This window comes from Pavona decussata, unplaced genomic scaffold, assembly GCF_977016875.1.
Source record: "Pavona decussata unplaced genomic scaffold, jaPavDecu1.1 SCAFFOLD_87, whole genome shotgun sequence".
NCBI classification, from domain to species: domain Eukaryota; kingdom Metazoa; phylum Cnidaria; class Anthozoa; order Scleractinia; family Agariciidae; genus Pavona; species Pavona decussata.
In genome coordinates this window covers 2,665,543-2,691,134 of record NW_028145504.1, presented here as the reverse complement: position 1 = coordinate 2,691,134, position 25,592 = coordinate 2,665,543, and the positions used below count along the sequence as shown (strand labels likewise).

The following is a 25,592-nucleotide window of genomic DNA, read 5'->3' as shown; positions in this document are numbered from 1 at the left end:
ATTGTAGGCATAATTACCTGCAATATATTATCCATAAATCAGTTGATATAAAGTATTTCAATTGTAAAGTTAATATTCTGTGTAACAGGAATGTATTGTACGTTAAAAATTTGAGTTATTGTTGGGAAAAATCACTATAATAGCCATGACTAAACTTGCAACAATGTATAAGTCTATCAAAATATAATCATCTTAAGTATATTCATGTATAAATCAGGCAATATAAATCTATTTCAATTGCTGCTCGAAGATGTGAGCTCGTGGTTTGAAAAGCTGCTTAAGATGGCGAAAGGTGTAAAGTCGTGGTTGCAAGACTTTGACACACTGCAAGAAGATAGCAAAACGCGATGGTTGAAATGCGATTCTATTTAGTGCTGTTGAATGCTTTTGAATTCAAATAAATCACTGAACTGCAAAATAGTCACCTGAAATGCTGCTCGAAGATTTGAACTCGTGATTTGAAAGGCTGCTAAAGATGCAGAAGATGGCGAAACGTGACTTCGTGGTTGCATGACCTTAACACGCTGCTAGAAGATGGCAGAACGCGAACTTGTGGTAGAAATGCTGCTAAATGATGGCGAAATGCGAACTCGTGGTTGCAAGACCTTGAAACACTGCTAGAAAGAACTCGAAATGCTGCTAGAGGACGACGAAACGCAAACTCTTGCTCACAAGACCGTCAAACGCTGCTCGAAGACTTTGTGGTTGGAGAATGACAGCTACCCGACAGCACCTTGCGCGCTTACTGAAATGTTACCCGAGACACCAGTGCGCGCCTGGTTTGATCAAATCGAGATTTTTTTTCGCATACTAGCAAATTTACTTACAGTACTTACTTTCTTACATTTTGAAATTCCTTATATGTATACACGCGGGGAATCCTAGGGTGCCTCTTCAGGTTTTGGCCTCTGGGCCAAAACCCTGCGGGTGCAATAAATAATATCCTGTGATTATACAAATGAGAGTGAATTACAAGGATTTCTCTAACTAAAAAAAAATCGTATCTTTACGCTTTAAAAAATATATCTTTCACATGTGAACATAACGACGAAATATAGTCGAAAATTTTCGGATTTCTCCCCGGAAATATTCGGTAGTCTTCACAAATCTCCGGCAGGCCTCGGGAATCTTCGGTAGTCTTCGGAAATCTTCCAAAACCATCGGGAATGGTTGGAAAATGGCTGAAAACATATTGGTATACCAAACGAAATAATACTGGTCTTTTTGGAGCCGTTTTTGTTTCTTTCTGGCTAAAAATACTTTTACAATGATTTTTTTACTGTTAGTGTTAAAATGCCTAAAACTTAAATGTCTCATGTTACAGAGCCAAAAAATTAAGTGTTCAGTGTTATCTAGGTGCCCCCATTCAGACCCTCTTGTAGCTTAAGAAAAAAAAATGATTATAAGAGGCTGGCTTTAAATAGCAAGTTGTTACTATTGTGATTGACATGAAATTATATTAATAAATCTAAGTAGGTCAAACTACACAAGAGACTGGTCTATATAAATCATGAGGGAGGGTGGTCCAGAACATCGAGACATCAGGTGGTAGAGTAAGAATTATAATTTATTCATAACCAGATGATGAGCTCAAGTTTTCTATCGCATGAAATTCAACCTTTGGCGAAATATCGTCAAATTTGCCATTTTCGCCAAATCCGTCGAATTCGTTGAATTCGCCGCTCTGTTGGTATCCTTCTCTTAAGCTCGTTCAACTGCATTTCAACCTTCGGTGAAATATCGTCAAATTTTTCATTTTCGCCAAATCCGTCGAATTCCTTGAATTCGCCGCTCTGTTGGTACCCTTCTCTTATAACCTCGTTCAACTGAATTTCAACCCTTGGTGAAATATCGTCAAATTTGCCACATTCGCCAAATTCGTCAAATTCGCCGCTCCGTTGGTACCCTCCTCTTTGGCTCGTTCATCCTCTTGTATTTCGAGGTTCTCATTACTGGCATGGCTGGATGGTACAGAACTGCACTTAGCCGGGAAGGTGTGTGTGTGTGGTTTGTTGCAAAGGCTTCCCGTGGACTTCCTCTATTGGGCACATTTTAATGCTCGTACCTAGGGTTGACCGTGAGTTTGTAACAACATTCCAGGGACACGGCTCGGAAGGCGGCAAAAATTGCACCCGATTTAAAATGACCTTTGTTTTCAACGAAGGCCTGTGTCTCAATAAATGAACTTCTCCGAAGATCAGCTGTCCAGGAAGGACCGCACATCATCCTTCTTGCCATATGGTGAGGCAGGTAAGCGAATGCTTAAGTTTCAAGCAAATTTTTGCGAGGTTTTCGAAGTGCACTCCTCAAATGACGGGCCAAATTCGACTTGTAGCTACTAACCTTCCATTAACATAATACAGTAATGCACCTGGACCAGCTGCTGATAGATAAACCGCTCAAAACAGCGTTTGGAAGCATTGAGAAGCATTGAAAACACAGCAAAACACACCGGATAAGCTTTTTCAGACTTTATTGTATTTTTTGTGGGTTTTGTGGGAATATTGTTGTCTAAATTTCGATTTAATTTTAATGCCATACAAACTCTTAAATCACACTTGCATGGTGACCTGTGTCACATACGCTTTGGTGACATGTGGATTATCCTAATGATCGTTATAACAATAATAATAATAATAATAATAATAATAATAATAATAATAATAATGATATTTTAATGATATTATATATTTTGGCTTGGCTCACAGGCTACGCTACGCGCCCTATGTTGCTTCTTATACTGTGCATACAGATAGTTTTACTGCGCATAATAATAATAATAATACTAATAATAATAATAATAATGATGATGATGATAATAATAATAATAATAATAATAATAATAATAATATTCTAATTACAATTTATTTTGATTAAAGAAAAGAAGCTATTTTCAAGCACAATTTCAGTAATAATTCTTTTTTTTAAATATTCGATCGTGAAAAAAAAAAACCGAGACTACTTTCAAACATAATGTTTTTGTAAAGAAAAAGAAAAGAAAAAAAATGTCATGAAGTTTAAAATAAAAAGAAAATAAAAATAAACAAAATAAGCATCTCTCAAATGGCCCCTTCTGCAGTTTCAATGCCAATGTCCGCGTTCTTGATGTCACGTTGAATTCTTCGTAATGTCCTAGAACCTCTAAGACAGACAAAAAAGTAATGCAGCTGAGGGGAAGTCCCCTCGATAGTATCGATATCGATGGTTTATATTGAAATGCAGGGAGACTTGGTTATTAAAGAATGTTGTTCCCGTTTGTTTGTTTGTTTGTTTGTTTGTTTGCTTCTTTCTTAAGAGATAAAGTCCAACAGAATTAACAAAGTTATGAGAGCTGTCAAGTTAAAAATTCCACTCTGCCATGGACCCAGAATTATTATCCCAATTCTTTTAGTATGCCTTTCAATAACAAACGGACTCTGAACTTCAATCCAGCTAACGATTTGCGTGTTTTACTGCCGTCAATCATAATTACGGCGACAAGCAACTCACTGGAAAAATACAGAAACCGACAAAGTGGATCGAAATCCGCCAATCACAGCGCACGAACATGACCTTTTGACCCAGTCGAGCCAAATGTTTTGTTTTCTTAAAGGTTCGCAGCAGTGATTGACGGCAATGAAAATCGTAACAGTTGATAGAATTTCGAACTTCAGAGTCCACATGTTATTGAAAGGCGCAGTGAGAAGTTAACAATTAGGTTTGCTTTTTTTGTAGTAACACATCTGAAGACTGCGAGGAGTGTGGTGAATACGTAAGTCACGTGTTTTCACTCGTGCCAGGCTCTTTCGCTGCTCTCAGTTTGTTGATTGTCCTGATATTTCAAGGCTCACAGACAACTTGCAACCAAAAAGGTAGGGTCTGTTTTGTCGTGTACAAACTGTTCATTACGTCGTGCTTATAATAATTTAGTCAGTAATGTGTAAATCGATCGATGAAAATGTGCGAAAATATTTTGCAGTTCTTGTGTTCCGCGTTTACACGTTACGATTTGTGGGTCGACTCAGCGACTTTGTCGGCCGAACAGTATCGGGGCGGAAATTGTACGCCTATTAAGACACCCAATATTGACTATTGATTACGCCTTTCAAAATATTAATCAATAAAAGTTTAATCTCGGTTGAGGAACATATTTTCAACACAAAAAAGAATAGTTTCCTGGCGCGGTACGATATCCTGGGACTTTCGTAACTTCAAATTGGGCCCAGTTTTTTTTGTCTTTAATAGTGTCCGATATATTTTGTTGCAGTACCCAAACAAGGTACCAGGGAGGTATGCCAGGGAGTTGAAGACACCCGATGTTCGAACCAGAAATAGCAACCTGGGCCGGGTTGTTCGAAAGCCGATTAACGCTAACCCACGATTAGAAGTTAATCGAGGTTTTCATCTCGCCCATTAAAAGTGGTTTTAAGAGCAATTCTCCAGGAAAGTGAAGCAAAGTTGGAAATGAAAATTTTTAAACCCCTTTCATTTTTTGTGTGGAGGTAGGTTACCTGGAGGGATGAACAAAAACAGCCATATTTGGATCGGCAGGTGCGTCGTTGCCATGGAAACCGCACTTGATCACGTCGGTCTGAGGTCTATGTTTTGACCGAAAAATTCACTCTCAAATAGTAGAAATAAACGAGTCTGGTTCTCGAGTACATGTGAACCAATTCAAATGAAATTCATACAGATGGTAGAACCTCTCTCCCAGTTTATAAAATTTGCTGTTAGAGTATTTTGGGTTCCATAATCCAGAAGACCTTGGTCGTATTACTATGTTGCCTGTCAGCCATTTCCGAAAGTACTCTTTCCACAAAAACCAAATTAGCAGCAGAGGTAAATAAACATAGATATTGAAGTTTCTAAATATCATAAAATCTATTTGGGGAAAATTATATTCTGGCCATGGGTGTTGAAGACATCCGAGGCAAGTTACAAAAAATTGCAAAATTGGAAGTGTTGAGGGCTCCAGTATTTGGTTCAAACAGGCTTTAGATAGAGAATATCAGCTTCAGAGTTTTTTTCATTCATCTTATCTGTTATCTACATTTGATTGATTAGGTTTTGGCCAACGAATTTGCTGAAATATAAATTAAAACAAAGCCTACCTTGCAACTTTTAGTAATTTCTTCAGGATGCTTTTGTCGTATAGGATGGGTCTCTCCTCAGTTCGTTCGCTCCATTTTCTTGACCAAATCTTGCACAGACTCTAGCGGAAAGGACAAATCTAACTGCCTAGCCTCGCCGAACATCTACTTTTAGACCAAAGATGATGATGCATTAACCCGAATAAAGAACAGTCGAACAGGTCAAACACAGTCGTGTGTCGAGTATCGAAATAATTCATCAATACAATCCATCTAGGAAAGGAAGTTAAATGGATGCATCAAGATCACAGCTGAGAAAATGCATGTCTGCGACGATTCTGAATAACGTCTTTGGCTAAATCGAGCCGTACATTCCGTGGTGCATGGTTGAGAAGCGAAGAAATCGTTGTTTACGACCAAACATATGTAGACCGGAAATGCGAGTAGCAAAACTGCTGACCGGATGTAGTTTTAAATGCCATATGCGCGCTTTTTGTTTGTTTGTTTGTTTTTGTAGCTTCGGCTAATTGTTGCAATGACATTATCTCTTCTTTAGATATTTTTGGTACAATTTATTATTGATAGGGGGATAAAAGGACGACTTTTGATCCGCTTTTATGACTGTTTTACAGTGGTGAATAAAGAGGACAAAATAAAAGCGCCTCACTAGTCGTTTTACGCAACCACATAAGCCGCCCGTGTTTCCTGGGTTTGTTTGTTTGTTTGAATTCATTGCTTATTGGATGTTAAGGATGGCCTGCATGTAAGATACGTCACTGATCTGGGGCATTAGCGTACACATTAGAAGTTACGAAGTTGGAATTTTTGACCCACCTCTCCTCCAGAAATAAATAAGTCCTCTTCAAGCCGATAAATTTTCACATTCAGTACCTAATACCTGCCCAAATTTTGGCATTCTTTCTGTTTATTTATTTATTTATTTTTTTTTTTTTTTTGCTGTTGTTTTTTTGGTGGGGGAGGGGTGACCGGACGTAAATTTGCGCCGTCGATCAAAAACACTGTAAGGGAAATTTGCATATCGTCGTGCGAAGGAAAATATCTTGGTCAGTACAATGGAAAGTTGGTCTCTTTCAAATCCCAAAAGGGACGTTTCGGTTTGTGAGTGCAGTGGAAACAATATAAAAGTCAGTCAATGTCAAAGGGATATTTCCAGGCACGTGCAAGCCTACGGACTCAGTATAAACCGTGATGAAATCAGCGACGAAATGGATCTTATTCTTTGCCGTGCAGGTAAATAGTTATAAGATTTCACGCGCGAATTTTTTCATTCTCTTGTCACGAATAGTTTATCATAATTCAATTTGTAATTGCATTTTCACAGTCTGAAGAGCAATCTTTTTTTTTTTTTTCGGGGGGGAGGGGGGTGTGGCTATTATGATCATGCATTCAATTTTCACCGAAGCTTCAGTTCAGCGTCATTTCCTTTGTTTTTGTTTTCATTCGGTTATTCTGTTTTTTTTTTTTGTTTTTTTTTGGGGGCTTTTTTCACCATTGCCATTGTAAAACAACCCCATTACAAGAGGATATCATTACGCATACATCCGGTGTTACATCCCATTACATTGTGTTACATCCGGTCAGCAGTCGTGCTTCTCGGACTTCCGGCCTATGCGTTCAGTTTATTTACCATTCTTGGCTTGTCAACTATCGTAATATCTGACTCGATTTTAGCCAAGGACGTTACTTTGGATTGTTCAAAGGCATGCATTTGCTTTGTACATCGATCTTGAGACATTTACTTTACCTCCTGGCTGAATAATATTGATGAATTTAGGTGCTCGATGGCAGAAATCGCAAGCATTACGACCATGTTTTGGATTTTGTCAACTATTCTTTGTGAAGTGTATGCGGGCTACTTGTATCATCATCCCTGGTCTGAAACACAGCAAACTGGATATTCGATGGGAGTAACTGTTAGTCTGCGCTAGATTTTGTCAAAAAGACGGAACGTGCGAAGGAGAGATACTGAAGAAAACCACGCGACGAAAGCATCCTGAAGAAATTCCCAAAACCCTCAAGGTAGGTTTTGTATCAATTTATATTTCATCAAATTTGTTCGCCGAAACCTTATTTATTAAATGTAGGTAGCAGACAAGATAATAAAAGATACTTTTGAAGCTGATTTTCTCTCTCTTAAGCCTGTTTGAGCTAAATACTAGAACTCTCAAAATTACCAATTTTGCAATTTTTTGCAATTTGTCCCAGGTGTCTTCAGCACCCATGGCCAGAGTATAGTTTTCCCCAAATTGATTTTATAATATTTAGAAACGTCAATATCTATGTAATCTCTGCTGCTAATTTGGTTTATGTGGAAAGAGTACTTTCGGAGAAATAACGAATATCGTTGTGCTTGTTTTTCCTGCTTGTCTAAATGGCTGACAGGGAACATAGTAGGACGAGCATTTTCTTCTTGTTTATAAAACCCAAATTATTGTAACGGCAAATTTTATAAACTGGGAGAGTGGTTCTACCATCTGTATGAATTTCATTAGAATTGGTTCACATGCACCCGAGAACCAGACTCGTTTACTTTTACTTTTTGAGCGTGGAACTTTTGTTCAAAGGCCGACGTCATATAGTGCGGTTACCATGGCAACGATACATCTGCCGATCCAAATATGGTTGTTTTTGTCTATCCCCTAAGGTAACCTACCTACACACAAAAATTGAAGAGGGGTTAAAATTTTTCATTTCCAACTTTGCTTCACTTTCCTGGAGAATTGCTCTTAAAGGCTAATTTCGAGCTTAAGGTAAAAAAAGTCTAAGCAAACACCGAGGGCCAAAAATCTTTTGGAAGAAGCTTTATTGATTAGCAATTCAATTCGAGCTAAAGTTTGCGTTAATCCAGGATTAGCTGCATCGGGTTTTGAACAAATGGGTCCTGGACGCTATGCCATTAACATGCATTTTCCGAAAAAGCATTTGCTCGGAAACAGTTTAAAGTCAGTCTACGTCCAGGGTGATCAGTGTTTCCGAGAATAGAATGAACACTCGAAGTCCTCTTTGTAATCCCATGTCCGGCATTTGAATGGAATCTTGAACATTTCTCTGGAAATCTTTCCGAAAAAAAGACGCATTAATTGAAAAAAAAAATTCAAAATACTTGGGAAACAATTGTTATTTTTGAAACACTTATAATAATGCTGTAATGAAAAGAAAAAATTCATACCTTTTACCGTCCATAAACTAGGAAAATTTCCACGGGAACTCTAAAATCTCGTTGACAATGTTCAAAATTGACATGTAAATTTCAAAAATCCGTTCAAATTTCAAAAATACTGGTCACGTTGATGTGGATTGACTGTGAAACTGTTCAATGTTTCACACATACGCTGAGAAAACGTTGAAGTTGAGTTTGTTAAATTGTTAAGAATGAATTGAAACTAAGCAGTGACAACCTTGGGAAACAATACACTCTGTTTTTTATATAAGAACGTCTAATTTTGGAAGTGAGGCTGAACGTTTTTACATTTTATTGCGATTTGAGGCTCTAAAATTACATGGTATACACTAGATGTATTTCAGTAAATCAATGAGGACGTGACCAGGAAACCTATCAAAGTGCATTGCCTGCTGAGATATGGTATCAAGAACTGCTGATTACGACGAACCAAGATGTGTGTGAACATTGTTAATGTTATCCAAAACATGCCCTGAAGTATTTTGGTTAATTTCCATTTGTTACCTTGATTTTATGTGCAGATTAACAAAATGAAAACGTTCTTAATCGACTCTCAGCCTGAGGAGTGTTTTTAAAATACGTTCTTAAAGCTTTGGTTAATCTCAGCCTCGACGTTCTTATAAAAAAGGTTCTTATAAAAAAAAACCGAGTGTAGTTTAAATTAGGAAACAAATGATTTCGCAGGATCAATAGCGTGAAATGTCCAAAGTCAAGTTGTTATAATAAACGTGAACACACGAGGGTGAATTTTCCTATCTCTTCCAAACTTGAAAGCTACCCCTTCGAATTCAGTTCTTGGTTAGTTAATAGGCTGCATTACGCAAGTTAAAGATACGTTGGAATGATTGCAAGTTGGTTCTAAGGACGCGAATTTAATTTTTCAGGTTACGTTTTCCGATGCGTCTTAGCCCTCGCTACTTAAGGTCTCTTCAAAAATTCCCTATATTAAGGGCGACTCGATATATAGTGTTGTTTGTTCGTTTTTTCAACTGCGTGGTTATTTCTCCGATACCAAAATAGCATAATTGATAATAAAGGAATTCAAACTGAACCATACTCACAAAGAAAACAAATGCCTACTAGCTTGTACACGTCACATTTTTGTATGCATAAGATGCCCAAAACAGTCAAATGAAGAACACAATCAAATTAAAAGTAAGCTTAGGCTTCGTTGGAGTCGCTCCAGTGGTTGTAATTATCTGTGAAGGCCTGCGGCTTCCTATTAATAAGCCGGTTAGCTCTCTTAGGTTTTCGACAAAAAGCGACGGCCGTTTCGAAGCTCATAGATTAAAGGAGTAAACCGTGCACGGATGCCGCCCGTAAGAAGTGTGGCAAATGGAAAACGTATGTGACTGTGTGGAAACTTGACTTAGTTTTCCGCGTGGATTTCCGTCTCCGGTTTGAAAAAATAACGGAACTTAGAGACCTTGAAAAATCAGAGTATTATTGAATCATTTATATACTTTCTCTTCATCAGAACTAAGCACATCTTCAAGTAACAGCATTGTTCTCTCTTAATTTGGAGGCATTGAATGCAGTCGCGCGACTGAAGTGTTCTGTTGTTACAGCTTCCGTCATTAATTGCCAGCGAACAGAAAGAGGTGACCGAAACCTTTTACCCCTGCAACAGGACTATGGACAGACCATGTTCTACCATGGTTTTACCAAAGTTGATCACGGTCCACAACCATGGTCAACCATGGTTTGGCAATGGTGCGACCATGGTCTGGCCATGGTCAACCATGAACGTTAAATTGCACTAAGGTTGACCATGGTCGACCATGGTCAAAATGATTGTAGAAATGGGACAATATAAACCAGAGCCGACCTTGGTTGAACATGGTCAATAAACATGTTAAACAATGGTCAAACATGGCCAAAAATGGAAACAATTTTAAACGTTAGACATGTATTAACATGGTTGACCATGGTCTGACATTGATAAGGACCATGCATTAACATGGTTGAACATGGTCTGAAGATGATAATAAGGAGCATTAATTATATTAAAGGTTGACCATGGTCTGACATTGATAAGGACTATGTATTTACATGGTTGACCATGGTCTGACATTGATAAGGACTATGTATTTACATGGTTGACCATGGTCTGACATTGATAAGGACCATATATTAACGTGGTTGACCATGGTCTGACATAAATAAGGACCATGTATTAACATGGTTGACCATGGTCTGACATAAATAAGGACCATGTATTAACATGGTTGACCATGGTCTGACATTGATATGGACCATGTATTAACACAGTTGACCATGGTCTGAAGATGACATGGACCAAAATTGAAGGGGTACGTGGAATAAGGCGCTAAGTGACTTTAGATGTAAGGTCAAATTCTCCTTTTGTTTCACAAGCGAATACAATGAAATTTGGAAGGAGAATTTAGCTATTTATCAGAAGTCACTTAGGCCTTTTTTTCAGGCACCCCTTCAATTGTACTTTCTGTATTGACCAAGGTGTGAAAGACTGCGATAATGATATATTGAATAACAAATAAGTAAACAAAGTTTAGGTTTATTAAAAATACATTGCGGCCCGTATTACACGGTTGACCAATGCTCATTAAATTTCTATGCCACATAGGTCAAACGAAAACTGTCAGTAACTTATAAGTTGTCATCGCATTACAAGACATTTTATATATTCCGCTTGCAGAATACATCATCTGAATCTTAACTTTTTTAATGAATAAAGTTGAAGTTAAGTTCACATATGTACAGTCAAGTTGCAAGTTTCACCAGGACTGTTGCAAATATTGAAATATGTAGTGCAATAAATTCTATTGAATCCCAAAAACTTCTCCGATTAAATTTACATTATGTAACGTAACTGAACTCTCAACCAACCTAACCTTCAAACAAGTGACTGACCGATATAACTTAGCTATAATCTTAGTGCGTATATTCAATAGTACTTTTTCAGTATAAAATAAACCAAGATACAGAAAAGTACATTTTACTTTTGACCACAGCTCATAGTCCATGTGTAAAGTACGTGAAATCACTAAAGCGTTACAACTTCCTTTAGTCAATTTAATTGAGAAGTACTTTTTATTATTCATTGCATAAATGTGGCTGCTGGCTGCTTTGAGCTACAAACGCTGTCACCGTTAAGCTAGTCATATATTTTGCCATACTACTGCCCTTGGCTTCTACATAAAGGTAGATCGCTTATTGCTGTTTCTATCAACGATTTCAGTTACTACTTTTTTAAATTGGAAAGCTCTTAAAATCGCTTGCATTGTCGAAAACCTCTACCCAGCGGATAAATAAGCAATGCCTTCTTTAATTTTTTAGAAGGGTGGATGCCTAAAACGAAAAATAGGACACATCTGAACGCTGTCGCATTGTAACTAATTTGCTTTAAAAAAAAAAAATTCTGGTGCAGTGGTTGAAGCGTTGGAGTTTAAATTCATCTTTTTTTTAAGAGGGGGCTTGCATAAGTGGCCGGAGTAAGGAGCAAGGCGGCATTTGTTTTTGTTTTTTTTTTTTTTTTTTACGATAACAGCTGGCGCGACTCAATGGGCAACTGAGTGTTGTTTTAACTGAGAAACCAAAAATCCATAAACACACAAGGTTGATTGAGTATTCATCACGTTTTCTTACGCATACGCTGTAATTAATTCATTGGTGGATCAATTTCCCGTGAAGAGCTCAAAGAAACAACCTGCGAACTTGAGCCTTATTTTACGTCATTCCTTCTAATTATCTATCAAAAGACAACCTTTACCAAAAATAGACCTCTCAGCTCTCTTGATTGAGGTTTGGCAAAAAACAACATAAACACACAAGGTTAAATGTGCGACATTAAGAGGGTATTCATCACGTTTTCTTACGCATGTACGGTAATTAATTTATCAGTGGATCAATTGTCCGTGAAGAACACAAGTAAACAAACTGCGAACGTGAGCCTTACTTCACGTCCTTGCTTCTAATTACCTTCTCTTCATTTATAGACCCTTCATCTCTTTTTAAGGAGGTTTTGCATAAAAGCAAAACCACAGCTGGCGTCCCACTTACTTTAACCTAGTGAGCCAGTAAAAATATCATGAGACTTCCACGGCAAGAAATTTAAATGTATTGCTGGTTTGCATGTGACGTCTTTGCGGCCATGTTGGTGGACCGGAAGACGAAATAAGATTTTTCTCTTCTGGGAGTTAACTGCCATTTTTATGCAAACTACGGGAGCAATTTTTTGTTTGTTTTGTCTACCAACATGGCGGCAATGCAAACAACCTACAGAGACAAAAAAAATACGAAACCGAATTTCTACATCATCTGCTAAAAGAACTTAAAGTTGCGGCCATCACTTTCTGGATAACTTTTCGCCAAAAAGTTCGTCATCGCGTAGTTTAGTGTGGCTGGAGATGATGTAGAGGCACAAACGAATGCTAGAAACTGTTCAGATATCCTTAGCCGACTCTAAAATTCTGACTAAATTGTAATGTCTGTAACTTTCTTAACACTGGAAATCTAATTCTTTAACTGTTTTTGTAGGGCAAACATCCGCCTAAAAGTGCGAAATACCAACACTGTTCGACTTCCTGTTATCTTAGAGTGTTTGTTAACAGTCGATTCGGATTCCTTAGCTGTGGTTGAGTTTCCGAAAACGTTAGTCACTAACGTTTTCGGAAACTCAACCACAGCTAAGGAATCCGAATCGACTGTTAACAAACACTCTGAGATGACAGGAAGTCGATCTGACTTTCTGTTGATTTCCAACTTCCTCCGATAGATGACTGAGCATATTACATTGCTGCTTGAGTTCACATACTATATTTGGCAACTACGAGACTTTACACTTCTTAATAGTCAAGTTCATTTCACCAGACAATTTTATTTTAATTTTAAACAACAAATTCTAGCTTTTTGATACCTAATCCACTTAAACCTCCAACCTTGCCAATGTGATTAATAAAGACTGATATCGATTAATTTATGCAAATGAACATTTAATAACAATAAAACACAAAAGAAAACAAAAATAGCTGTTACACCTTTGACTTCAGTTGACAGTTCCTGCCAAGATTACGGAAAATTAACCGACCACTACTTTCCTTTATTATTCACAAGATTCATTTCATTTAAGTTGGCAACTTGTTCATTCAACCTTTTATTCACACTTGTGGACACAGTCAATCGACCTCAATTGGTACAAACTGCACGAAGAACTAGGTATTTCTTCTTAAGGTAAGTGTGTTCTAATTTTAGCCCCTTTCTCCAAAACGTAGCTCATCTGAAGAGGAACGTTGCTCAGGCTGTTTTCTCCAAAACGTAGCTCATCTGAAGAGGAACGTTGCTCAGGCTGTTTCAGACTTATGTTGTGCATTAAAGAATAAGGCAGTAAAACATTCGCTTTAAATCGCTTGTATCTAAGAATAGATGCCAAAAGTGTTTGAAAAACTTGTAATCCGCCACTAGTTTATAATCGAAGTCAAATGAACTTTATAATTCGCTTTTCATTGGTGTTAAAATCCGCCAAACTGACAGGGGACGTAAAAAATAAAAGCAAACTAAAGGTATAAACTCCAGTCCAACAATAGTTTGCGTGGCGACAAAAGCAAAAACGTCAAGTTTTAAGCTAAGTCCTGTAGTCCCAAACAGTCTATAAGTCTAGAAATGGCGGGCATTCGTGTTCCTTTTCGAGTTGTGAATTTCCACAGATACCTCCAAGCTCCACTATCCAAATAGTCTTTCTAGTAGTTATGTATAAGACACAAGTAAAGGCTAGCTCTAACCACTTTTTTTTTTTTAATAAACAACAGTATTGGCAATATTGTAGTCCAGACTTAATATTCTTGTTGAGCACGTACATGAAAAGGTAAGACGAGTTCCTGTGACCCACTCCAGACAAGTGGAATGTCTTCCTCCAATCAAGATAAATTCAGAATGTTTTGAAGCAACTTCATAATTTATGAGCTGCGATTTGACCAGTCAAACTACAGGCGCTGTAAAAGTAAGCATAGTTTGCCAAATTCATAAACTTTACTCGGAAACCAGGCTCCGAATTTATTCAGGTAAGACAACGCTGTTGTTTTCGGAAAACATATTGACATAACAAATTAAATGAAAAAAAAAAATAAAAAAATAAGAATTTGCGCTACCTCCCGCCCAAGGGCTTCTCTCTAATAAAGGAAGAGCAATGGTCCTGAGAATGAGGTTGGAATTTGTGATCTGATCATGGGATTTCATGAACTAGCCGTCTGGAAAGAGACGGTCGAAAAAACGTGAAAAGTGCTCACATCACAGCTGAAAATTACGACAAAGAGCTAGCGTTTGCTTAGTGGACGTTTTCTCAATGCTCTTTCGAATTAAATTCCATCTTTCAGCAATTCAGTTTTTGTAACGTCATTACTTCTTTGTTGGATTTTTGAACTATTCGTGAACAAATCCAAATCTGAGTTCTTCCAAATTTAATTCACAGGTTTCAAACCATGAGAGCATCGAAATTATGCTGTCGAAACACCGAAGTGGACCTGAAATCTGTAAGGCCTCTTCTCCAACGCTTTGCCTGTGGAGTGGGTCACGTGATGAATGACATAACCAATCAGCTCCTCTATTCATTTCGATTGGTCTTCTTCATGAAGATACTTGGTCTCTCCGCAGTCAATGCTGGCTGGTTGATGCTGTTCGGGTTTATCACGATGGCATCATCATCGGCACTGGACGCGTACTTGATTGATAAAATCAACATCCCATTGCTCTCGCGAAAGCTTGGAAGAAGGAAGTCGTGGCATTTGATTGGAACTGTGATAGGAGTAATCGTCATACCGCTGTACTTTAGCCCGTGTTTCCTTTGTCCAAGAGATAGTGGAGAGTGGCAAAAGATGATATACGTCGCAATGCTGAACATAATTTTGTCATTTTCGTTCAGCTTAATAGAAATTGGTCACCTTTCCGTCATTCCTGTCATTGCAAAAGATCAAGCCGAAGCTGTTGAATTGAACGCATGGAGGTTTGTTATGTCAGTTAGTATATCTTAAAAAAAAATCATGCAAAACAAATAAATACACAAATAAATAATAATAAACAAATAACTACAGTATATAGTCGTTTAATTCGTTCTAAACAAGAGAGGATGAAAGGTACTAAACTATCTAACTGCCTCGCTCAAGTCCTTCTGGAACACTTATTTACTAAATTGTCGCCATTTTCCGTGGTCTTAAGACTAATCATTAAGTATTCAACCCCCAAATGTAAGTGGCAATGAACGGAACCAGTGCCCTGGCGATACCCCTCTGAACCGTTCAGACGGTTTATAAGAACCAGTTTCAGTTTTTGGCGAAAAAGATGTGTCAATATTCACCGAATGTCGTTCTTTCTGTTAAAGGGTCGCCGTTTCGTTCCTGAGTGGTATTGGGACCTTTCTTGTGGCGTGGGCAATTCTTGGACAAGACAGCAACGATCATTTTTCATCAGAAACCTCCACGGATTTCACGGTAATTTATGGATTCTACGTTCGGAATTGACTTAATAACTTGTAAACCTAAAGATAAACCATGATTCTTCTGTTTTATTTTGCAGTTGATGATCCTAGTTTTGATGGGAATTAGTCTGGTATTTTCCCTGATTTTCCAGTTTGGTACCAAAGAGCCTCTTGATGAACTTGTCAAGAGAGCATCGACCACCAAAAACGCAGGTGACGTTATGGTAAGGTATACATTGTGGTAGTTTTGATCCCATTTTACTGTGCAGACTGTGACAAATAAATAAAACCTAAATTAAACAGACAAACAAACACAAGAAAACCAAAGAATGTACCATTGAAACGATAATAATATCGGAAAAAGCCAGACACCGGTTGATAAGATTAATTTAATCAGTAGATGTTATTATAAACTTGAGTGAATTTTACGCCTTATTCTGAAAAAGAACTCACGAAGCACGGAAATTAAGAAATTGATCTAAAGTCACAAAGAGAACTTTCTCTCCAAAGCTTTCGCTTAATTAGTTTCACGGTTTTGGTTGATTTTTGTCTGCTCTTTTATACCGTACTGAACTGACTTTATTGCGTTTTCTTCTCTTGCAGAGAAAATCTTCTTTTATTCCCATTCATTCCCCTCTACAACCGATGACTTGCATAGGAATAGGTACGCTAGCTTATAAATCCGATTAAAGTGCACCTTGCCCCTAAAAATAAAAATTCCCTCAAACAAATCCTCTTATTTCCTTTGATATTTCAGTACAATTTTTTTTTTGATTCGGTTAAATCCTCGATCTTCGGTGCCCTACTGAAATATGGAAAATCTGTTTAAAAAGGCACCATTGTCGTTCAAGGCCGTGTTTTTAGGACTATGGGTCTAGTGACGCATATGGCGTATGTGGCGTCATTTTGAGAACTCGCACCATGGAATCTCAAGGTTCCCGCACGTATTTCTCTGCAATTCGAGTGTAGAAGCGCTAAGGCAACTTTTTCAAAAATGCCACACCAGTGCGTTTGTGCTAATTGTCGCAACGTAAAGAACGTAGCAAAGGACATATCCCTTAAAACTGTTCCATACTATGGAAATGAGAGGCCAGAACAGAAGAGACAGCGAAAAAGATGGGTTGATTTTGTGGGTTAAAAAGTGTTGACGGGCCAACAAGACTCCTGCCGGTTCGCAAATATATTCAAAGCCTTCATACCTTCTGCTTACTCAGATGTTTATCTTGATCATGAAGGGAAAAACTCAAATATACTGAATGGAGGCTTCTTAATGATCATTCTGAGCCGTTACGAGAAGTTTTTCATATGGCCAGTTGATACGGTTAGCTCTGTGGCATTTGTTTAGAATTACCGGCTTGGATTAACTGCAAGATACCAGACAGCGCTAAATAAATGCTATCTATGAGGACATGGATCCGTGGATTTCGTCACTCGTGATTCATGTTTATCCGCAGTGAGATTGCAGAATGTTCGTTTATCACCTATATGACAGTCTAATAGATCCACGTCTTTATGAGACAGCGCTAAATATAAGTAATATATGTAATCTATGAAGACATAGGATCCGTAACATTCGTTACTCTTTATGCTATTTATCTGGAGTGAGATTGCTGGCTGTTCGTTATCACGTAAATGACAGTCTAACAGATCAACGTCTTTACAAAGTTGATCATTGTTGTCTCTCGCTTTCGAGAGCTTTGGCCTCTTGCAGTTGTTTTCAGCTCTGTTGCTTCGAGACAAGTATCATTTTTATATATATATAATATATATAAAAAATTAAATTAAACAAATATAATGAAAACAAAAACAAAAAATTAGAAATAGATTTAACAATGGCGAGGAGACCTAAAGGAAACTATGAAGCTAATTCTAATTGGGTCTCCTCAGTTATTGTTTTACAAGGTGAAATCAAAAAGAAAAAGATAACAACGGACGACGGATACAATTACAATTTCATACAATTACAATGTAGAACGGAAGGATACAATATGAAAAGAAAAGCTGCATAAAAGTTAATACTTAAACACATTTGTATGAAAACTACTAATAGTTATTACAGAAAAACGCCTTAAGTGCTCTCTTAAAGGAGACAGAGGAGGACGAGTTGACGATTTCGGTACACAAGGAGTTGTAAAATTTAGGTCCTTGGTAAAAAACGGAAAATTGTTTGTAGTTAGTTCGACAAAGAGGCAAACAATATAAATGAGAGTTTCTTGTATGATACCAAGAGAGGAAATTTCTTTCTGTAAGGTGAATTTACAGTCAAATTTTAAAGGAAGGGTACAGTTTTGGTAAGAGTACATGAATAAACCTAATCGAAATAGGTGTATGTCATGAAGTTTTAAAATACCAAGGTTTATAAAGATTGGATGAGTATGTGCATAGAAATGGGTTTTAGCTATAGTTCTCACCACTCGTTTCTGAAGAATTTCAAGACAAACAAGGCTAGATTTGTGGAGGCCCAAACTAAGTTGCAGTAAAAAAAGTATGGGTAGACTAGTGAAAAATATAATGTTCGTAGAGATTTTGTCGACAAGTAGAACTTACATTTGCGAATTATTCCGATAGACTTTGACACTGTTAGCCACATATGTTCTTAGTGCTGACATGCGTCTCCACTGTTTTGTGCGTTAGCTCGCATCTGGAAGATATTCGAAGCTAAAACAGTCGTTAAATTTCTTGTCTCTAGGAAGCTTCAGAGATTTCTTCTGACAAGTGTTTAGTGTTGTTTCTCAGGCAAGACTGCAGTTTCGATTCTAAATGAATCTCGTCCGTTGCCATTGAAAGTTCTGAGAGCAGTCCCTTCATGATCAAGATAAACATAACTAAGCAAAGCTAAGGTTACGAAGGCTTTATTACAAATTTATTTGCGAACTGCAGGAGTTGCGTTGGCCTCAGAGGACGAGATTATGTTTGGTCAGACTGTAACTTCGGCTGAATGAAATTTGTCCAAAGAAGGCTTCCACTCTGATTTCGATCAAAGAATTACTCTGCTGCGCTTTGCTTGTCACAGCTCCTGCTCGTCCCAGATCTCCCATTGCTCGGCGGACGACGAGATAATTGTCGCATTCAACAGGGCATAGAAAATCGAGGTTTTAACCAAGATAATAAGAAGATTTGTTTCACCGGGAAAAAAAATCTTGCTTGAGAGCTTTAACGGCTCTTAACATTTGAACTTGACAATGGCGTTATGAGAACGTCGAGCAGTTGTTTGTATTTGTTATTACCAAATATCTTACCCAAAACCTTTGTTAATTAGGAGTAATAGTCCTGTCTTTCTTATTTTTTAGATGTGCATTGTCCAAAGGAAAGAATTCGGAACAGGTTTATCGATAGCGTTAAGGGTAGCGGAAGAGCGTTCGCCGAGGGAGAGGACCCTGCGAGAAAAAATAGTTTTGCAGAATACTTTATTAACGCCCTCTTTACTGTAAATGAAGAGGAAAGGAATAAAAGCAACGAGGAATTTTCTTCTGCAACCAAGGATACGGAAGTAAATGTGCTTCCTTACTCCGAAACACCAGCTCAGAATGATGACCAAATGTTAAAGGAAGTCAAGCAACTACCAGCTAAGCGAAAAATAAGCGTTCTTTGGAGTATTGTCTACGCATTAATAGGAGTTGAAGATACCGCTATAAATGAACAACCACAAAATACGGATGAAACGGAGACCTGTGGTGGAACAACAATCTGCGTACAAGTAACAGGCGGTGTTGAAAATAAAGGACTTGACTTTGATGACGCAGAATTGAAACCATGTTATCCAGATGATATCAGAGGCAAACACACAGAGACAAACTGTAAAGGGGTTTGCAGCAGCCCTACCCCAGATTCACTGAACATTAATTGTGGTCCGCCTTCATCATCAGATATCGAGATGAACAGCAAACCTTCCATTGGCTCTGGTGACCCTGAATCTGGTGTTTCAGTTTCAGCTGAACCAAAGACAGCAAGAGCCTGGCTTAAGGATCCTCATCTTTACAAGGTAATAACACATTTTACTGAGGCTCAGAAGTGATTGAAAATTCTTACTTTATTGGGGAAACTGGACCCCGGAAAACGGAAAATGACTTCAAAAACGTTCAAAAGTGTGCTGAACTAACATGGGAAATATTTCAGTACCTGCACTTCATAAAAAAGCAGGAGAACTACAACGATAAACGTTCTCTCTCAAATGGTAGGAATATAGCATATTATACGATGTTCCCACATGCGGCATGTTTTTTCCCTTTTTAAGCTCATTTGAATCATACAAATAAATCTCGACTTACACCAAACTGACACTTTCCAAAATAAGTAAGACATGTTGTAATGTTATGGAACTTTCTTGGCCAATCTCAGCTTCAAAGCTCGAATTAAAAGATTGGTATAAAAACCTGACCGAAGAGAGTTGTCATCTCCCTGCTTCAGTAGATCATTGGGTTAGTGGCCTCAAAGTTACTAAAGTCAAGTGATTTTTTTTTTACGTAGGTGGCAGTAATCTTCACGGGTGCAATTATTGTGCAGAATTCCTCCTACGGTTATCTGCCGTTGTTTCTAATCTACACAGTGCCGTTTGGAAAAGTATGTACAATTGACGTGTTTTATTTTTCCTTTTATCTTTTTTTTTTAGAAAAAACAAAGATTCTATGTACGTTGTAATTGGCCTCAGAGGCTATGCGTAGTAATAGATCTTGGAAAAGACATCAAAATGTGGTAAATAAAAAGATTGAACAGGCGTATGGCAAAATGAAATATATTCTTTAATCTACCTATGTATGGACGGATGATCCACATGTTTATATTGATGATAATAAAAGCTAACAACAAACTTCACTGTCTCGTTTTACAGGAAGCCATTGCTTATCTTTCACTGATAATGTTAATCAGTGCATCGGTATCATCGGGAATCACAAACAAGCTTGTTGGAAAAATTGGAAGCAAGGTAACAATTTTAGAAACTGAGAAAAATACACCTAATAAAATAACTCTTTTATTCTATTGAGGTAGAAACTTATTTTCTGTTATTCTTAGTATCTTGAAATTTAAGAACTGCACGTTACATCATAAATCGTTAGTCGTCATGTTTATAGATACATTTTTGAATAATTATAATGTAAACTAAATGAGTTGTTTGTCGCTTGTAAAATTCACGCAAAAGGCCAAGAACTTTATTTACGAACGGGTCCTACCCAAAATATGTCTCACCATCGTTATAAGTTACTACAATTCTGTGCGTCGAAACTAAAGGGTCCCCCTCCCCTTAAATTCTGCTAAATTTGAATACAACCTTAACAATTTATTTTCTATTTTCAGTGGTGTTTCATCTCAGCTGCCTTTCTCGTGATCTGTGCTGGAGTCTGGTTTTATTTCATCAACCAGTCCAACAGCGTCATGACCTACCCCGCCGTTGTGTTACTGGGATTTGGATTTTCTTCCATGGTTGTTAATTCACTTAGCTTCGCAGCAGATCTTATTGGAGAAAACAAGGTGAGTTCCATGGCTCTTCCTTTGGGTGGCAACTATGAATTCCATGGACTAACATACATCATCGAAAATTTTATTAACTTTTGTCTGTTGGACTGAAACATTGTGTTTTTTTATTTCTTATTAAAGAACATTATACTTTTTAACTCTTAAAACTTTTGAAAACTCGTGTGAGCTGCTCAGAAATTCCTTTCATATAGGGAAGAGGGACGCTGATAATGGAACCGCCTTTTTTTGTCGTGCCTTTTGGGTTTGTGGGTCGTACCTAGAGGGGTCTTAAAAATTCAAGGTTTGTAGTTATTATTCTGGAGGACTGACCTCAGGTGTTTCATTTCGGTTTCTTTATCCTGGTGCGTATAACCAATTTATTGTACCCCACCAAAGAAGAGGTTCCGAAATTTGTTGGTCTCCAAATTATCCATAAGAAATATCACCTCCTAGTGTCAAATATTGGCAGAATTTCTCATGCCATTGCCCATTGCCAGGTATCTGGCCGACATCTTAGGTCCGCTGGTCGGAGACACCTTTAAAAAAATAAAATAAAAATAAAAAAAAACCTTGTGCAGATTCGGCTAGCAAAATCCAGGATCTTATTGTAACACCAGGCCATTACTATTATTATTATTATTATTATTATTATTATTATTATTATTATTATTATTATTATTATTGTTTTCATTCTAGCCATTTTCTGGCTTTTACTGTGTTTATGTTTCTTTCAGGGTACATCTGGTGTCGTATATGGCTTCATGAGCTTGATGCAATATCTATCTAATGGAGCAGTTATCAGTACCATACAGAACTTGTTTCCTCAAGGAAGGTGAATTTTTCCGTTGATTTTAGAAAAATGATCTACGAAAAAGGAGAGATTTTGTTAACAGGAAGACTACACTTAAAGTATATCATAGCGAATGAAAGAAACCCGAATATGTTCATTCATTGTGGACAAAAAGCCAAATGGTTATGGAGTCTTTGTCGTTGGTGTTGATATCTGCTCTTTAATTCAGGGGTTTATGTTTGCAATAATTTAAGGGAAGTTGTTCTAAGACATGATCTTTTTGAGTTGTTTAATTTCAAATTTAAGTAGATTAAGGAGGCAGATTCTGTGGATACTGTCGACTAATGCTCTTATGCAGGAAATTTTCTGGCAGAGGTAAAGGTGTCTTGGGGTAGATTGCGACTACAGTTAGTTGAGATGTTGAAAGTGGAAAGTGGTGTTTTCAGACAGATAAAAAGTGAAGCGGATGTTCTTGTCAAACTTGTGAAAGAGGTCTAGGATGAGTTTGACCGTGTCAGGTTTGATTTGGAGTAGTATGTCGCCAACATATCTACAAAGAAAAGTGCAATATACAAACATTTTCGTACTTATCGTTTAATTTTCATTCATGATTTGCGTACTTTACCAAATGAATTAAATACTGACAATCCTCCACCTGCTTTGGCTTTACCTTTTTCCAATCAAGAGCTTATTTCTTTCCGTTTATTTTTCCTTTGTAGTAACACATCTGAGGACTGCAAGGAGTGTGGTGAATATGTACGTCACGTGTTTTCACTCGTGCCAGGCTCTTTCGCTGCTCTGAGCTTGTTGATTGTTTTGCTTTTCCAAGCCTCGAAAACGACCTGTAAGCGACATGGTAAGGCTTACTTTTAACCCGAAGGGCCGAAAATACATCTAGTTGTCGTCAAAGTGTTAATTGCGTTAAATAGTGAAAGAGTAGTTATTGGAATACTTTAAATCAGAAATCAGTCCTGATTGGACTTTTGTACTGAAATGACAGGGGCACGTTCAAGTTAACTAATTGCAATCAAGTGACGTTTAACTCGTTAGCTATCTTTTTTAAATTACACTTCATAACTAAGAAGTCTCAAGAGGTAGAATGTGGAGGAAGGCGGCACTGCATGTTTCCATTTATTCAGTGGACAAAATTGGCTTTTTTGACCCTATACACAAAATCCAACTACTAACAGTAATCATCCAATTTTGCTAGTACCTTTAGTTATGAGAGGATCTAAATTTCTAAACGACGCTTGTAGTTCTTTTTGGAATGTTCCTTTGGGTTGACTTCGGGCTTCGTCGTTATAAAAAGGTTTAAAACAGTGACCTCATTCAAGGAAATTTTACCCAATAACAAAATTCTGTCTAAGTACCAAAAACCCTTCAGCCGGATCTTTCTTTTGTGAGCTGTACTTTATATATTGTGATCTCCTTTATTTTATAACTATGTCTTTAATTACAGGTCCTGAAACAAACGTCAACGTGGAGACTGACGAAGTCACAGACACCCGCTTTTAACGGCTTGGGAAAGAAAACAGTCTTAATTTCATTGGAGTCTATGATTTAACAACTAAAGTTTCTTAGCTTTTCTTAATCCTTATGAAGGTTACTTTGTGCTAACCGAAATATTGGGCAATCTTATCAAAATACTAGCTGTGCGATCATCCTTGCATTTTTCAAGTTGTTTTATTAAGTCCATTTCTGACCTAAACTAGAGGAAGATTCAGCTACAAGTTGCTCCGCTTTGACCACTTTATCCAAATTTGCGCGGTAAACGCTGCCAAAAAAACGTCGTCGCCTTTCATAATTGCCTCCAATATTGATACATATGCAATGCATTCTTGTCCCCAGAGTCCTCTGGTGATTCACATTTGTTGTGTGAAGAAGATCCTAGTGAACAACAAACCACTTGTTTGCAAAAATATTGGAGATTTTAATTTATTCGAAACAACGGAGGCTAGGCCAACTGCTGTTCAGAAAGTGAGGCGCTCAAAGGAAGAATACTTGAAGAGACTAAACTTTTTTGTTTTTGTATTGTTTATTACGCGAACTGGAAACTTTTGTTTTTATAATAAGTACGAACTTAATTGGTGGTGTATTTTTAATGCGACACAGAGTAACGTAAAACCTAATGTTAGAACAAGTTCACAGTTTTGCTCTATTGAGGAGATAATTAATTCATCTAAGATTTCGGCTTCCTCTTGGGAAAGATTTAAGTATCTGTATTAAGCTTGAAACACGTAGAATAAGAGCAATTTATCCTTTTGTGAAGAATTTAAGAATGTATTTTAATATTAATTAAAATCGTGTAAGCGAACAACTTGCGGGTTGCCTGCTACTTACATAAAATTCTTCACTCGTGCAATTTGGCGGTCCAAGTAAAAATATTTGAAAATTCATAATTCTGTGAATACTGCTCCTACAGATATAATTCTATTCTCTAAACAAACGTTAATAAAAGGAAATACAGTACAAATTGCAAAATTTTGGAGCGATTGAAACGAACGAGCGGTTTAAAAACGAAGTGTGATGGGAACTAATTTCACTGTTCCAAAACCAACTTTTCAACTTTTTCATTTCTCCACAAATTCTTATCTCATGGAAACGATTAAAGTATCAGTGTTATCCCTGAAACACGTAGAACAAGGAAAAATTACTGATCGATGCTCGAAAGAATTCATTAAATTTGAAAGCTATTTTCGAGTTGCCTACCACATGATAATAGTTTTCACGCGTGCAATTTGGGGACCAAAACATTCATCTCTTTGAATTTGCTACTACAGAAATAATTGTTGTAGTATCGTTGCTTTCAAAAAAAGAAAAAGAGCCACCCGCTCCTCCTGTGTTCGACTAGTTATCCCTGAGGATTTTAAGCCCTGGAGAACTCACCTTGAGAAGACTGCTGAACAGCAGGTTCGCTTTAACGCAGCAGTTATTAGGCTAAGCGCATGCACAAGTGCCTAAACTAGTTTTTAAACTGGTCTTACCAGTTCCAAGTTAATTTATTCATCCATAGCGCTGGCCAGCGGCTCAATCAAAGAAAAATTACTCGTCTCCCTCGCAGACGTTTTTAGTGTCGTCACGCAACTAAAAATAGCTAAAAACGGCTGCGAGGGAGACTTAGAAATGACCACTTGCTCGCGGTGGTTTCTCTCCCTTTTGTAGCGTAGCGCCCGGTGGAGAAACGGCTGCTCGCAGGGTAGAAAGGTTGTCCAATACTCACCACTTGTTCGGATCGTGAAAGTGCCTTTACGGGTCGTGAAAGTGCCTTTACGACCCGTACGAGTCGTGAAACAATTGTTCCACTGGTCAGTTTGGTGCAAGTGGTGAGGTAAATGAATTTTAGTGGAATTATATGATGTTGCTTTTAGGGGTGAATGTGGAAAATGTATCTCATTAGGGAGACTTGGAAAATATCAGCCCGTGTTTGTAAGGCAGAAGAGCCCTAGCAATCAGTTGTCGACTCGTACGAGTCGTGCGAGTGGACAGAAGCATTGTCGAGTCGACAAAGTAAACTGTCGAGTAGAAAAATGCATCTCATAGGGAGACTTAATAAAATAAGTCCGTGTTTGTAAGGCAGAAGAGCCCTTGCAACCAGTTGTCGACTCATACGCCGTCGTGCGAGTGGACAAGAGC

General features: G+C 37.7%; 3 protein-coding genes across 4 annotated transcripts in view; all 3 read left to right on the top strand.

Annotated features, from left to right (window-relative positions):
- LOC146474777 (uncharacterized) overlaps positions 1-4,416 on the top strand; it is a 47,782-nt gene extending 43,366 nt beyond the window's left edge. The window contains exons 11-12 of one of the 2 annotated variants that reach the window (XM_085116513.1): positions 3,715-3,851; positions 4,247-4,416. In XM_085116513.1, the coding sequence (XP_084972639.1) occupies positions 3,715-3,851; positions 4,247-4,314 (205 nt within the window). In that variant the 3' untranslated portion in view covers positions 4,315-4,416. The remainder of the gene's footprint in view (positions 1-3,714; positions 3,852-4,246) is intronic. The other variant, XM_085116511.1, reaches the window with a different exon arrangement.
- Positions 4,417-13,389: 8,973 nt separating this feature from the next.
- On the top strand, positions 13,390-15,963 carry LOC146474776 (major facilitator superfamily domain-containing protein 12-like). The gene is made up of 4 exons (XM_085116821.1): positions 13,390-13,482; positions 14,717-15,247; positions 15,623-15,731; positions 15,817-15,963. Exons 2-4 carry the CDS (start codon positions 14,727-14,729, stop codon positions 15,961-15,963), a joined length of 777 nt encoding a protein of 258 aa, XP_084972947.1. The 5' UTR covers positions 13,390-13,482; positions 14,717-14,726.
- A 362-nt stretch (positions 15,964-16,325) lies between these two features.
- Positions 16,326-24,676, top strand: LOC146474775 (uncharacterized). Its single transcript, XM_085116516.1, has 8 exons — positions 16,326-16,382; positions 19,009-19,700; positions 20,186-20,278; positions 20,547-20,639; positions 21,011-21,184; positions 21,904-22,001; positions 22,679-22,815; positions 23,419-24,676. Exons 1-8 carry the CDS (start codon positions 16,364-16,366, stop codon positions 23,472-23,474), a joined length of 1,362 nt encoding a protein of 453 aa, XP_084972642.1. The 5' UTR covers positions 16,326-16,363; the 3' UTR covers positions 23,475-24,676.
- The last annotated feature ends 916 nt before the right edge of the window (positions 24,677-25,592 follow it).

Coding starts and splice junctions, on each gene's coding strand:
- LOC146474775 (XM_085116516.1), top strand. Junction 19,701..20,185: donor AGGATCCTCATCTTTACAAG/GTAATAACACAT, acceptor TTTTTTACGTAG/GTGGCAGTAATCTTCACGGG. Junction 21,185..21,903: donor ATCTTATTGGAGAAAACAAG/GTGAGTTCCATG, acceptor TGTTTCTTTCAG/GGTACATCTGGTGTCGTATA.
- LOC146474776 (XM_085116821.1), top strand. CDS start 14,727: ATGAGAGCATCGAAATTATGCTGTCGAAACACCGAAGTGGACCTGAAA. Junction 15,248..15,622: donor GTTGAATTGAACGCATGGAG/GTTTGTTATGTC, acceptor TTTCTGTTAAAG/GGTCGCCGTTTCGTTCCTGA. Junction 15,732..15,816: donor AAACCTCCACGGATTTCACG/GTAATTTATGGA, acceptor TTTATTTTGCAG/TTGATGATCCTAGTTTTGAT.